Source organism: Notothenia coriiceps, unplaced genomic scaffold (genome assembly GCF_000735185.1).
Source record: "Notothenia coriiceps isolate Sejong01 unplaced genomic scaffold, NC01 NC01_scaffold00002842, whole genome shotgun sequence".
NCBI lineage: Eukaryota > Metazoa > Chordata > Actinopteri > Perciformes > Nototheniidae > Notothenia > Notothenia coriiceps.
The window spans coordinates 145,417-161,625 of NW_011335543.1; the positions used below are offsets into that span (position 1 = coordinate 145,417).

General features: G+C 40.4%; 1 protein-coding gene across 1 annotated transcript in view; it reads right to left on the reverse strand.

The window, feature by feature from the left end:
• Positions 1-16,209, reverse strand: part of LOC104940955 (protein unc-13 homolog A-like) — a 69,414-nt gene that overhangs the window by 32,656 nt on the left and 20,549 nt on the right. Inside the window, exons 15-18 of the mRNA XM_010765976.1 lie at positions 7,219-7,345; positions 7,000-7,096; positions 5,720-5,863; positions 5,531-5,608 (exon numbers count right to left, since the gene is read on the reverse strand). Of these exons, the coding sequence (XP_010764278.1) occupies positions 5,531-5,608; positions 5,720-5,863; positions 7,000-7,096; positions 7,219-7,345 (446 nt within the window). The remainder of the gene's footprint in view (positions 1-5,530; positions 5,609-5,719; positions 5,864-6,999; positions 7,097-7,218; positions 7,346-16,209) is intronic.

A 16,209-nucleotide genomic window follows, 5' to 3' on the forward strand; every position in this document is an offset into this window, starting at 1 on the left:
CACTTTATTTAACTAATTTACTAACAAACAAAGTTAGTCATATTTGTCATAACGTATTGAAGTGTTAGCATTTCGTGCAATAGTAGCTACAGAACATGTGCTGTGTAAACTGTACTGTATCACATAGCGTTTCAGACACACAAACTTTCAACTTTCAAACTTAAACGGTGCGCTCCCAGCGCACGTACCGGCAGTGATCTACAGCAGTGGTTTTCAACCAGTGGTACGGGGACAAACTGTCTCGCTCTCGTAATGTCTGTCTGTCTTGCTCTCGTTCTGTCTCTCGTACCACTCTCGGTTCCACTTTTACTTTTGCGCGCTACCTGTCTCACTCTTTTCCGGCCTCCAGCTTTTCCTGCTGGAGCCCGCCGCTTAAAGGTGGGGGGCGCGGACCGGCCATAGAGCCCATAGAGTTAAAGGTGGTGGACTGTAACCTGTAAAATCCATAGATTTAGGAGGTCCCCTAGTGGCCGTTAGCTGTAAAAATCCATAGATTAGCCGCACCGTTATATAAGCCGCAGCGTCGAAAAATGGGAAAAAAGGCGCGGCTTATAGTCCGAAAATTACGGTATTTCATAAAATGTAACTATGTGTGACACCATTTTAGTAGATACATAATACAAAATGTCTAACTTTATCTAAACCTAGAGAAATGTATTATTATAAACATTCTTAATCGAGTTGTATACTTAACAAATATACTGTATATCTAAACATGCATGTTTGTTTTTTTGGAACATATCTTATTCCTACATTTTGCATAGATTATGTATCATTTACACATACACACATTTTCTGTTTTTGTTAAAAGGTCATAATATTTTCATCTAATGGTGACCTCTGTAGTCAAGGAACTATAAAAGACTACAATTCCCATGGTGCCAGCCTTTAAGATACACATGGGCAACCTGTGTGGAAGACGCCGTCAGGACACAGTTTACAACCGTATCATTATATCATGTACAACATACCAGAAAACAGACGATCTCAGTTTGTTCATCATATCATTTGAGTTTTGACTCTTGTTTGATTATTGTAAAGGCCTGCTGACTTGGTTGAATGTGTTTGAAAATTATTTTATTTTATTTTGATTAAAAAAGAGATGCATAACATCAACACATCATCAGAAGCCAAAAAGAGTCATTACAACTGTAAGTTACAACAGATGAAGTAAAAGATTATGTATAGATGTCTGTTTAAAAGGCTCAAAGTGGCTTAAAGGAAACAAAGCAAGGAAGCCACGATATGCAGAGTTTTCAGATAATTATATTCTGCTCAATCTCCGTTTTTTAGAGTCAAAACTCAAAACATATCAATTTTTATTTTCTAACAATTTCCTCATCATCACAAAATAAAAAAACCTCATCAAAATATCTATTCGTATTATGGATCAAATAATCATTGGGACAATCTTCCAAAAACAAGTTATAATTCAGTAATGAATGCAGTGCTCTAAATGTGAATTTCACTTTTGTACTTTTCATGTCTGAGACAACAAGACTTCTTCTGGGGGAAATCCTGACTGTGTTTGTTAAGTCAACAACTCATACATATTCAAGATTAGCTGCTAAAACAGCTTTGAACAGACCCAGAATGTCAACTGTCTGGACGACTTCTTTGAAATAGCTGAAGATGTGCTGGAGGACGAAAACAAAGGAGCCGAGCACCGCAGGGTTTGAGACGTGAAGAACGATCTTGCAGAGATTTCAACAATATATAGCAACGTCCCTGAGGATGAAATGTGTTATTCAAAGGGAAAAAGGCTTATTTGAAATTCACCAGGGACTCTGGAACGAATAAGCGCTTTAATGATGACTCAAAGCTAGTTTTAGAAATCCCTCTTGAAATCCAATGCAGGAGTGACGGATGAGACAGACCTGGATCTGATGATGGGAACGCACACTAGTGTCACAGTGCTTTTTACATAACACTGAGGATAATACAGAAATCAAGCAAAGGACAATTACAAAATGGATCCAGGAATATTGGTATCCAAATGATCAGAAACTGCTGCTTGAGTTTAAGTTATTAGTTTCTCTTTCAGTGAGTGGGAGTTTGATTTATGATTTATCCTGCTTGTTTCCTCTCAAAAAGTGAGACAAATTACAGCCAAGGGAAAAGAAAAGAACAGTAAATCTTAATGCTATTAGGCCCTGAAGAGACTTTACAAAATGGCAGATTGTTGAGGAACGTCGAGTAACCAGAAACTCAGAAAAACATGAACTAAATTCAGATTGAGTGACTAAAACCCGGCCATTTGCACTGGTGTGGGCAGATACAGAGCAACATGTCCTTCTACAGCAGGGGTGTCAAAACTACGGCCCGGGGGCCAAATGTGGCCTGCAAACCATTTTGATTCGGCCCTCAGCAAATTCAAAAAGTATAATGACTTAATATAATAAACTTCTGCTTGTCTTATATTGTACTTCTTAAATATATATGGTCAAATATATTACACAGTATTCATGTTCAGTCCATTAAAGTTGAAAACATGTTCTAAGAAATCTAAATTGATAATAAAAAAAGCCCAGTAACAAATATACATAACAACCTTGAAATATACCCTTTCATATTTCCTCTTATTATAAGCAATCAAGTATCAAGAATAATTTACCTACATTGGATTGATTTTTCCAACTCATAACTGAACTTAAGAGGCGAAATACCTCTAGTGAGTGGCCCAGCCCTTCGTATATTTTTCTGTATGTGGTTTAAAGTTTGGACACCCCTGTTCTACAGTGAAGAGTTATAACAACGTTTTAAATGACAACACTTAGATGTTTATCTATGTTTATCTATATTTATTTGACAATGTCATGTTAGTCTGAGGGAAAATGAGTACAAATGTTTTGATCTCTAAATCATTTATATTACTTTCGATGTTATTACAGGGTATATGCAGGAATCCTGAAGTCAAATTTAATACCTTTTAAGACCTTTTTTAAGACCCTTTCCATACATTTTAAGACCTCATCGCAACTTTGAGTTCTAACCGGTTACATTGGCGACACACTTTACCTCACATTTACTATATTGATTGTAAGATAGCAAAACTAAACAGAGTGCAGACAGACTACTGAAGCCTCCTTTCCACATGAACTTCAACCTCTCTGTGAAGGTCAGGTTTAATGCAGTATGCTGCTTTGTTGCTTCTGTAACTCTGTGCTCTTTCATTCCAGTAAAACTCCTCAGAAAACATTAGAAACCAGTATTTGACCAATAAACAAAACAATTGACAAAACTTTGAACTATGCAATGTGTTAAACTTTCGTGAGCTTCAACGGGGTAATGCCATATAGGAGCTCCCTCACAAATACCCAGGGGTTAAATTGGGCTGGGGCTGTCCGGGGCTAAGCCCTGGCACATANCCACCTGTTCTTGCATGTACCAGCAAGGCAACAAAGGGTGCAAGAGTGACGACATGTGTTGGCTCAGCAGCCAATTCGATGTGTATTGTACGACTTAGTGTTTGTGTGGGTTGTGTTGTCTCTCGCCTTCACTCTCACCGTTTGCTCGTGATGGCGGCAGGAGCAATGGTCTTCTCTCCATGGTGTTCATCCCAAGCTTCCCACACGCCCTTTCAACACCGTTTCAGCACTGCGTCTTCTCACTAGACTTAGCAAACAAGAGTCAGGCGCTGGCAGGAGGGCCGAGACAGAGGAAGGAGCGATGAATAATAAGCAACAGAAAAAACAGGAGGCGACCCGCGGGATTTGAAATCCCTAGCTGAAGGCTTGTCAAAAAGCCCAGAAGCTCAGATTTTGGGGAAATTTACTCTCCTGTATTATCAACTATACCTTAGAGTACAGGCAATGCCGTTCTAGTCCGTCTTATTCCTGCTTTGACAATAGATGTTAGCTTAAGAAAATCCATCTTACATGGCTATAAAATAAATTGAAAATGTATGTCCTTAACATCAGATATCCCACCAAGACCATCTACAATTTCTTAAAGCAGACAAAACTGTGTCCACCCTATGCACGTATTCTCTAAGTGGGATCAAAGTAATAAATGTTCCATTTTAGATTCTTACTTCAACATAACAGACTGCCTCAACTTGCTGCTAAGGAACCCATGATAGGCTGCAGGACGTTGTCAGTCATCCTGCCACCGCTGCTGCGTTTCCCCACATTCGAGGCTTTCCCTTCAACCTGATGCCAAGACTGTCCCATGCGCGCTTCACATCCCTCCTCTATGTGAGCGGAACTACAAAGGGACAAAGTACAAAGAGATATTATACAAAGTGTGCATCGCATAATCTAAAATATACATCACAGATAATGTCAAACTCTTGCTAATGAATGACTTTTGTGTGTGAGCGTTTGTATTACCTGACAGCAAAGACCCGCTGAGATCATGCATGACATTGTTAGCTTAATCTGCAAGTTCCTTAAGAAATCCTGGGCCTCTGCACACACAGCTAAAGTACGATATGGAAACAGCACACAGAGCATGGTTATGGTGACTTGGCAGAGAGTTTTGCAATAATAGTATCCCCTTATGGAACAGCTTTTGGCATGTCCCGTGGATACAGTTGGCCAGTTGTGACCAATACCCGAATTTAACACAAAAAACTAAGCCTGTCCAAATCATTCAGGCGGCGGCCGGTCCTATATGAACTCCAGAGAGACTTTAAAAAAAAAAAAGGTGACTAACACTCTTTCCACCGCATTGAGCTTCAAACATTTTCTCCAGTTGAACCTCAGCTGTTGGTGTTGTGATCAGTATAGCAGGCGGAGGAAAAGAAAGACAAATAGATTCTTTATCTTGGTGGTACAGGACTCAAAAAACAATCATATAAAACCATGACCTCAGCTGTCACTTAACAACAGTGCTTAACTAACGACTGCAAATTGTATTATATTGGACCAGTGTGGTCCCCAAACTGAATTTAAAACCGGGCCACATTAGCATGCATGGTGCACTCAAAGGGCGCAGTTTTATATATAAGACTAATAAAAAGACAATATATATATATAATATTTATAATACCTATATGAAACAAGTGAATTATATTAGAGTTATTCAGCCATCTGCAATTGGATTACGATAGGTGTACATTAACTCAATAATTAACTATGTCCTGAAACAGGAAGTCCTAGGGTATATACAATTTGCAATCTCTTCAGTGGAGAAGGTCACCAAATGAGTTAAAAGAAAAGCCAAAATCAAACAACAATGAAATGAAATGAAATTTTGAAAAAAAAATACAAAGTCAGATTCTGAGAAAAAATGAACATTCTTTAAGAAAAAAAGTCAAAATTCTGAGGAAAACAAGTCAAAATTGAGATGCATTGTGGGACATGTAAATTTATGGTGGGCAACGTGCTTCTGTAAATCGGCATGTAACCGTATAATAAACATATTATATTCTTTGAAAGCTCTTGTGGGCCACATCAAATGAAGTCACGGGCCGGATTTGGCCCCCGGGCCTTGGGTTTGACACCCCTGATATAGACTATTATATATTAGAACTCCAAGTGCTGATTGTGAAAACCCTCACAGACTCATCCAGTTTTCGACCACTTACCACTTTCTCCATGGTGACATAGTTGGCAAACAACTTGGAAATGACATCAGCATAAGATAAGAGCACATTGCTGATGGTCTGAAAGGGTAACAAGAAAGAACAACATGTTATCATCAATAAGCTGTTCTAAAAACAACTTTTAAAGACCCGTTTGTTGTACATTGATTTTGTTTGATTGGCCGAATTTACCCTCGCAAATCGCTTCATGTAGTGTCCTACGATCTGTGGATCCGGACACTCTAGCTTCCTGATGATCTCAAAGCTCTGGTTGAGCTGAGAAAACACGTCCACCACCGAACAGGAGAACAGAGCATGTTCGGATGTGACCTGGAACTGTAGGGCAGAAAAGGTGTGCGAGAAGTTTAAAAACTGGGATGAAAATAACTTGGACAAGGCATAAGTGACAATTTATGAGCAGCAGGTGAGAAGATGTGATTTGAGGGGCCTAGTTAGATGTGAAATCTGGGCCCTTAACACAAAATAGACGGATCATTAGAGACACATTTAAACTGAACCTTTGATATTTTCAATCACATGAACAAAGCGGTAGACCTCTTAGAGCCAACCAGCCATAGAGCGAGTTAGACAGCCATTGGGTGACAGGTGGGAGCTCCTGTCTATCTCCCTGTAATTGGTTAGCCCTTTGTCCCTAATTGGCCGGAGGTGAGTGTGAAGGTGCTCCTCTGGGGAGTCTGGGTAATAAGGTGCAGACGGCTCTCCTGCAGTCAAACTCTAGAATAAGGCCATTCATTCACAATATCTTACTGTCACTGCGGTTCACTGCCGCCTTCAAGGTTCAAGGTTCTTTATTGTCAAACTAACTATAGCTACAGAGTAATTATGTCGTTGGACATTTTAGGTCACAGGCTTCTCCAACAATGCAACACAACAATACAGATAANGCCGTTAGCTGTAAAAATCCATAGATTAGCCGCACCGTTATATAAGCCGCAGCGTCGAAAAATGGGGAAAAAGGCGCGGCTTATAGTCCGAAAATTACGGTATGTCGTTGAACATTTTAGGTCACAGGCTTCTCCAACAATGCAACACAACAATACAGATAAGCAGACAATATTTACCAATATTAAAAATATATACTAGTACTTAAGCGCATGCACGCCTAGACCCCACTTCTATAAACTTCCAAAGAGTACTTTGACGGAAACACCCTCTTATCCGAGGAACACGTTCTACTTCAATCTCAAGTCTTTCCTGCCGTATCCATGCTTCACTTATTGCCTTTGAAGAATTCAATAAATCACTTTGAGGAGCGGGCAAAGTGTGGGAGGCAGAGCGGCAGAAAGAGGAAGACACTTTGGCTGATAACTTTGAGTGTGACAGAGGAAGTACAAAGGATGGATTACAGTCATTCTGCTTGAACAACAACAACAACAACAACAACAACAACAACAACAAGTCAACGCTTTCAAAGGAGTGAATGGGAGATAAAGAGAGCTGGAAACTTTTACCCCATCTTTTTTGTCTCTTTCCAAAGCACCATGTTGAAAGTCCCGAGACACCTCCTCGTTTTCGTCCAGCCACTGAATGACAAATGGCTCGAACCACCTGTGGAGGGCAGAAGATATGTACATATTCACAAACTAGGATCGCAGATGGACAAGATGAGGATTTCCATTGCTTTATTTTTACTTTCTTTTTTGGATAAGCGTCAAGGAGTTGTTACTCACGCAGGATATTCAGGCACTCTGCTCTTGAAGAAGGGCAGGTCTTTGCAATACTCGTTGAACAGCCACTTGACCTTAAAGTGCAGGTTCATGTAATCCGCACTCTTGCACAGGCGATTTTTTTCATGTTCTGAGAGAAAGAATAAAGCAATCAAATGCATGTTGAATAAAATTTCTCTCCTATGCTTAAAGTCCAACAGTAATTACTACATTTTTATTTTGTATTCAGTAGCACTGAACCCTCATTGCTCACAGACTCATACATTATTTGATTAGAGAATAATGTTATTGAGTTGTCCTAGCTCAGGGGTAGCCAACACGGTGCCCGCGGGCACTCAGTCGCCCGCAGGGGCAACGTGAGTCGCCCGCCGGGCATGTTCTAAAAATAGCTCGCCAAGCAAATCCAAAACAAAAAAGGAAATGTAATTAAAATAATCTACTCTATGCATAAACGAAACCTAAATCATAGCGAACTCTATCTACTTACTACAACTCTATATCTATCTAACACCCCTCCTCCCCCACCCCCACAATGAATATCGACCAATCACGTTCTTGCTTGATTTGCGGGACCAGCGTTGCAGTCGGGAAGAAAAGCAATGTGGCACCTCCCCGCTGATTTTCCTTCTGGCAGAATCTACACAACACATCAGCCCCATTGAACAGCCTATCATGCCAGCCTATACAACACATGAGGAGCAGAGTTTTACTCTGTGTGTGTTGTAACTTGCATATATATTTATTCCACTTGACGCACACACACGCATGGCGTAATCTCCACTGGGGACAGGGGGGACATGTCCCCCGCACTTTTCGAAATCCCGTTTGTGTCCTCCCACTTTACAAATATGTTTATTATTATTATTTTTTAACGCAACCCGTCATCATATTTGTAAAGTGGGAGGACACAAACGGGATTTCGAAAAGTGCGGGGGACATGTCCCCCCTGTNTGCAGATGTCCATTTTTGTTTAAAAATGATAACCACAGCATATGCGCAATGAATGCAGCCTTTCTTAACATTATTAACTCCCTATGGACCCCCCCCCCCATCCTTCCACTCTTTCTCGCCTTTTTCTAACATCACATTTCTCCCTTCCCTTCCCTCCCTCCACCGTCAATGCCAAACCAAAGGCTATGGTGAGTAACTTCAACACCTTTGAAGGTATACTAGTTTTCTCATCTCACCAGAAAATGGATCCCTCTTAGGAGAGGAAGCACTTTAAATGCTGCAGCAGTCATCTCTGGTTTTCTTGCAGGGGAGCATTGCCAGACAGACAGTAATACAAACATATTGCCTCACAGGCTGCACTGAGATGTGTCTTGATCATGGTTTTGATAAAGAAATCAGATATTGAGTAGGGATCTGAGGGAAACTGACCCCTCCTCTCTCCTGTCACTCAGTCATTGGTTCAGAGCTCCAGGAAGGCAGGCATCACCTCAGCCCTGACGTCCAGCACCCTGCACAACGAAGAACTGGTCAGTACTCGATTAGAATAATAATTCACAGTATCTCACATCATAATTTTAAAATACTCAGCTGAACCTTTACTTCTCTCTCCTGCAGAAGAGTCATGTATACAAGAAGACCCTCCAGGCCCTCATATATCCAATCTCCTGCACAACCCCGCACAATTTCGAGGTGTGGACAGCCACCACACCTACTTATTGCTACGAGTGTGAGGGGCTGCTCTGGGGTATCGCTCGCCAGGGCATGCGCTGTACCGAGTGTGGAGTCAAATGCCACGAGAAGTGCCAAGATCTACTCAATGCCGACTGTCTGCAAAGTAAGTGAAATGCCCGAACATCTACGCGCCGTTTTAGCCACTAAAATACTGGAAAAAAGGCAGGATTCAAAATATGTAATTTAAAGTAAGCAACACACGCTTGATACCACTCGCGGTTAGCCTAGCTTAACAGCTATCCAAAGGTTAAAATGTTTTTACTTATTAGACAAGTTATATATGACATTGTGATTAGTGAGCTTTAGTGTTAGTTGTCTGCAGGTTACCTTCAGAGCAGGGCTGGCTTCATATTTACAGTACAGAAATGAACGTGGCATCAATCTTCTAACTCTTGGCAAGAAAGCAAATTCCCAACATTTCTTAGCTATTCCTTTTAATGTTATATATTTAGTACTTGGTCCTAAATAGGCTTTGTATAGCCTATCATATTTAGGGATATATAAGAGCTAAAGCTTTGACTTCGTATTATATTCATAGTACCGTATATGCAAGTATAATATTCACATGGTGTTACTGAGATATACCATGACATATTTACAGGAGCCGAACAACCATTTGCTGACTTTATGTTTTTATATTTTTTCGCTGTGTCAGTGCTGATGTTTTTATATTAATAATAGTAAACTATCTACTCCATCTATTTCCTCTTATCGCTATTTGTCACTGCCAAGCACAGAGTCCTCCTCCTCCTACTTCCCTCACTCCTACTTTCTTATTTTGGTCGTTTTCTTGAGAGGATATTAAAAGCCATTTGTCTTTTGTTGTCATCCGCCTCGCTTTTCCATCTCTCTTTTACTCAGCGTTTTATAGCTCTGCAAATGTGGCCCTCTTTCATTGATATATTAATATATAGGTTTTCATCCCCTACACATTCTTCACAGGCATTCTTCTCTTTAATGTATTGAAATCCCTCTTCCTTAAACATGTAGAAATGCATCCGCCATGCAATGTTGTTCTGCTCTGTTATTGTCTTCACTAATCACTTTATCAAATATCAACACCTCTCATATGACACCACTTTAAAACGTCTAATCCTTTCCGGTCTTAATCTGTATTGTAACCAGGAGCAGCAGAGAAGAGCTCCAAACACGGCGCTGAGGACCGAACGCAGAACATCATCATGGTTCTTAAAGACCGCATGAAGATCCGCGAGAGGAACAAACCTGAGATCTTCGAACTCATTCAGGAGATGTTCGCCGCCCCCAAGGCCACCCACGTCACCCACATGAAGCAGATCAAACAGAGCGTGCTCGACGGCACTTCTAAATGGTCGGCCAAGATCTGCATCACAGGTGAGAGGGGAGTTAAAGGTCATCTATTGTGCAAAATCCACTTGTTCATTTCTTTTATACATATACAACAAATAAAAACATGCATGTCCCCTCCCAGATAGAGATATAATCCAACACAGACAGATACAATAATATAGAAGGGGCACCAGACAACAGACACCCCCCGGGAAAGAAAAAGCCAAAAGGCCCTTAACCTATTCGGGTGGATCCCATGCATCCACCCCCCCTCAAATAAGATAATACATGCGAGTTCATGGCTACTGTAGACAACGATCTTTGTTGACATCAAACATGATAGTAATGAGCGTATGATAATATGAAAGAATGAAAAAAACACAAACAACGAGTTGAGGATCCAGTAGGGGTTATAATAATACATACACAAACAAAATATCATTCTACAAATGACCAATTACAGGGACACAATACAATAGAAGTAACACAGAGAGACAATATACACTACATACAAGGATAATAAAAAGAGCAAAATATATTACCAGGCAGGATTTTGAACTCGCAACTTCCGCTCATCAGCCCACCTCAACTATCAATTAGACTCACAGAAAAAGAAAAACTTATAATAATATGATGATTTTTTACTGAGATCCATTTGTGGCGGCAGCGATATTTAATTGTTGGCGGACCCGGCGCACAAATAAATCAATGTATGGGAAAGAGCTGCCCTCTGTGTAAACGAGATTCCTGAAAGTTTCAAGGAAAAAGATTTGCTCACTTTTTCTCGGCTGAATCCATTTATCAATAAAAACCTGATCTGAACATGATCTCGATTCAGATTTTTGGCCACTTTATATGTATAAACGATATTTTTGTTCTTGTGTAACCATTTAGGCACAAATCACGCAAACAAGGTAACCCCCCCCCCCCGCCCCCACCCTTATCAGGCCGTGAATGCTCCTCCTAGAGGCACCATTGTGTTCTTTTTGTACGGCAAAATTCCATCTCAGCAGCGGCGTGGGGAGGGCTCCCTTATTTTTTAATCTGAAGTAACATAAACCAACAGAGCAGAGAACAGGCCAGGCTTTTGCAAACACCTGAAACAGAGGGTTATGAGGATGCTGGCAATGATCTGTTTGGTGTTTGGTACCGCTTTGGAGCCAAACACTTCAGAGACATGTTTTGTATATATCTGAGACCTATAATATATTGATGAAAAACAGTGTAATAGGGGACCTTTGAATCAGTACAGTACAGTAGCTTTGAACAGAGCTGGCCAACCCTGTCTACATCAAAGTCAGAGGGGACGGCACATTTCAGGTGTTCGGTCTATAAAAAGAGACAAGCTGGCGTTTGAATGAAGAGAGCACAGGTGGCGTTTGTGGGGCAGTAGAGCACGAGGTCACATGATTTGCACCCAGACATACACACATTGACTGACCAGCATGACATCTTTTCCCCTCTTTTCCCCAGTGTTGTGTGCTCAGGGTCTACAAGCCAAGGATAAGACCGGCTCCAGTGATCCATACGTCACTGTCCAGGTGGGAAAGACCAAAAAGAGGACCAAGACCATCTATGGGAACCTCAACCCTGTCTGGGAGGAGACTTTTAATTTGTGAGTGAACACCGCTTGCAAACATATGTAACATTTAAGATAGCGCTGCAACAATTCTGATTTGTATTACCAGTTATTAAGTTGGTTATTTTTTCCAGTTAAGCAAAAGTCAACAACAGAGAAAACTAGCGAATCGTCACATTTGAGTAACCTGCAAATGTTAAGCTTTGTGGCTTGATGAAGGACTTAAAGGAATAATTGTTCATTAACATTATACAATGTATTTTTAACAGCTTAACGGTCCTGTTATAATCGTCTGACTCATTCAGCGAAGCATTTCTATATGCATACTGTTGATTATATTAACAGTATTTTTATATTTGTATGAGTCATGATTGCTGATAGTAATCCACCTTTCCATCTTGGCCATCTGTCATTGTAAGTACTATATTCAGCAGCTGACTCTGTGTCTGTTTAAGTGAATGTCACAACTCATCGGACCGCATCAAGGTGCGAGTGTGGGATGAGGACGACGACATTAAGTCTCGTGTGAAGCAGAAGTTCAAGAGGGAGTCAGACGACTTCCTCGGTCAAACCATCATCGAGGTCCGCACTCTGAGCGGAGAGATGGACGTCTGGTACAATCTGGGTCAGTCGAATGTCTTTATATCGGCTAATTGAAACTGTATTGATACCTTGAATAGTTTGCAGTTATATGAATGACCTAACTTCTTTGATTCAGATGTTTTCAGTTCAGTAACCGTGTTGCTGTATGTGCTGTGCTCTTCACAGACAAGCGCACAGACAAATCTGCTGTGTCTGGAGCTATCCGCATGCACATTAATGTAGAGATCAAAGGAGAGGAGACGGTGGCCCCCTATCACGTTCAGTACACCTGTTTGCATGAAGTAAGCTCAATGTATTGTGTGTTTGTGTGTTTGAACAGACAGTTTCTTATTAAATACATTCAAGAGCTTCTCGTAAATACAGTTTTGAGGCTTTATACATGCATTTTTGCTTCAAGATCTTAAGGAATATTGACAATGGATTTCACTTACTTTTAACTAACAAACAAACAAACAAACAAACAAACATTATCCCACGTTAAAGCTTCATGTGCTTTTACTTAAAGGTCCAAGTCACTGTGCACTGATTAACTCATAGTTGGTCTGCATAAAAACATACACATTGTACACAATATAATTTAGACCTCTCTGTTTTCTATGTAGATGCACACTAATCGCACACTAATAGCAGATTGGGCATTAGATAAAATAAGAACAGGGAATCTCTCAGGTCTCTACCGAATAGTTTGAAGCACTCATATTATTTGTAGAATAAAAAAAAGCTGATTTTTTTAAATAACAGATTTTTTTCAATTAATCAATCATTCAAATTTAGGATTTTGCAATGCTACTTTTTCCATTAGGGTTCATAGTAGTGTGTTTGTCTGTGTACCTGTGAGTGTTTCTGTGCACAGTATTCCTGATGAGCCATGCCAAACAGGTTTATTTCCTTATTTTCTTCTTACATCGAATGTTAAGATCAATTTCAAATAAAGGTAATACTGCAGGAAGTTTGCTTTGCTCTCATGAGATAAAGATCCACTTCCAACAGCAAGTCATCTGACACATTTCTCCTCCGGCTCGGTGCTGATTGATTGTAGACCGATCACAGCTTTGTGTGGAGTCATTACTCAGCCCATTACTCAACTGAGCATATTAGCTGAACCTTAACAGACAAATGGCCGCTGTCATTGCTGCACATAAGTGGCCATAAACCACGTAGACGACTTTTACAGCAGTATAAACGCTTCAGGGTCGAGTAGTCAAGACAGCACCTTTTGTTGGCCTCGTAATGTAGTGTAATGGATATCTATGTAGCAAAGCCATTTAAAGATGAACAAACCAGATTTAATCTGCTCTGCGTTTGTCCAATGGAAGATTAAAAAGCTTTGATTAAAGATGTGCAAATGCTCTTAAAAGCCATTTAACACTTTTGATTGCTCTCTCTTTAACCTAGACTCTCTATTACATGTCATTTCTTTTTGCCTTCCTTTCCAATATCTTTCTCACTTTCTCACCTATGTTCTCTAGATATTTCCTCCAATTCTCTCTCTAACTCGTTCCTCTGTTCCTCTGGGTAGAACCTCTTCCACTATGTGACAGATATCCAGAACACCGGTGTTGTGAAGATCCCCGACGCCAAAGGGGATGACGCATGGAAGGTCTACTTTGAGGAGACTCCCCAGGAAATTGTGGATGAGTTTGCAATGCGTTATGGAGTGGAGTCCATCTACCAGGCCATGACGTATGTTGCTACCTGAAAGCCTGACCTTAGAATATGATTATTTAGAGGTCATCTATTATGTGAAATCCACTTTTTCATGCCTGTTATACATCAACATGTGTAACATCTGTGTAAAGAGATTCTGAAAGTTTCAGCAAAAAAGATTCTCTCTCTTTTTGTCCTGATCCATTTCTATAAAAACCTGTCTGAAAATTAGCTGATCAGATTGTGGCCCCTTTGGGATGTCATAACGATGTTTTGGCTTGTGTAACCATTAGCCAATCAGCAACCAAGGTAACCCCCGCCCACCTTATCACCTGAATCTCCTCCTAGAGCACCATTGTGTTCTTTTTAACCAAATATCTCTCAGAGGGGCGTGGGGAGGGGCTCCTTATTTTCATCTAAAGTAACAGACAGAGAATCAGCCCTTTTTGAAACAGGGCTGAAACAGAGGGGATTATGGGATGCTACAATGCATGATCTGTTTGGTATTTGGAGCCAAACACTTCAGAGACATGTTTTGTCTGAGACCCTATAATATATTGATGAAAAACAGTATAATAGGGGACCTTTAACATAAGACCCTGTTTCTTTGAGTGCAGTCATTTATATGTATTAGGGTCTCTGTATAGTATCCTTCATTTGCTTACATGTCCCTCTCTCTTTCTCTTTTTCAGTCACTTTGCCTGCCTGTCATCTAAGTACATGTGCCCAGGTGTGCCTGCGGTGATGAGTACCCTCCTGGCTAACATCAACGCCTACTACGCTCACACCACCCAGGCCACCAACAACGTCTCTGCCTCCGACCGCTTTGCTGCTTCTAACTTTGGGGTGAGTCACACCAGCCAGACACATTTATAATGAATAAATGCAACAATGTTATTCATAAAGGCTTGTAGAACAAAAAGCGCAATATCATAATTTACTTAAAAAAGTAAAGTGTAATTGTGGTTGTGCTTTGCTAACAAAAGTTAAAAAAAATTTTTTGCAATCCTTTCTTAACATTATGGTCATTTGTTATCCTGGTGTTGATGGCATCGGCTCTTAAATATTCTTAAGTAGTCTGGTGTTAATATTTCCATTTCTTTGTTGTTTTCCTGCAGAAAGAGCGATTTGTCAAGCTACTAGACCAGCTTCACAACTCTCTGAGGATAGACCTGTCCATGTACCGCGTAAGATGCCTCTCCATTTGCTCTCTTTAAATGATCTCTCTAATTGGATAATCGATGAATCTATCGATTAATGAAACGATTAATCGACTATTCGGACTATTACTGTATGCCTTGCACAATTTCTCAAACGCTCTGATTTAGCCATCAACTTTTAGATTTAGCTTGAGGTTGTTTTAGGCATGTGGAAACTAACAATGAAGACAATAAAGATGAATACTTGATTCAAAAATACATATATTATTAAATTAACTAAACACATTTAAAAAAAAATTAACATTGCTTTTTATTTAAATTAAATAAATAATATTTCACATCAAAAGAAACAACAATGTTTTAAAAAATCGTATTAAATAATCTGATGACAGACCTGTAAACAGAATAGCTGAAACTTTAACAAAATAAATAACTCAGTTACCTCTAATCATTAACCCATGTTTGTATAATTGAGTTAACTCCGTGTGTTGCTGCTAGCATACATAACACCTGACGTGGAAACGTTGCTCGTGGATGGGGCTACAGAGCTACTAGAAAGACAGTCGAACCCGGTGCATTCCTCCGTCTGAATGTGGTGCACTTTTGCTAAATGTTTAGACAAATTGCTCGTGTTACCGCCCTATACATGCTAAACACTATTGGTAACGAGCATTGTCCACCTCAAGACGGGTAACATTTAACCACACCTTGGAGCGCTTCTCTCCGCCATGCCCGCCGTGTGTTCCTGCATGTAGCAGCTGCGTGTGTGTAAACTGCCCCGCCCCCTCGCACACAGACGGGGGAGAAAGATCTCGTCTCGATTGGAAAGATCGAAAATACACAGACCATAGACGCATTTGTTTGTCTTTTTGCATGTTAGAAACGAGTTGGCGACACTAAGACTGCGAGATAATGTTTGTGTAGCAATAATACATGACCTTTCTCTTTCTCAACTCGCTACTCGGAGGGAAGTCGCTGTCATATGCCTTGTGAACACTCCGATAATGCCTCTCC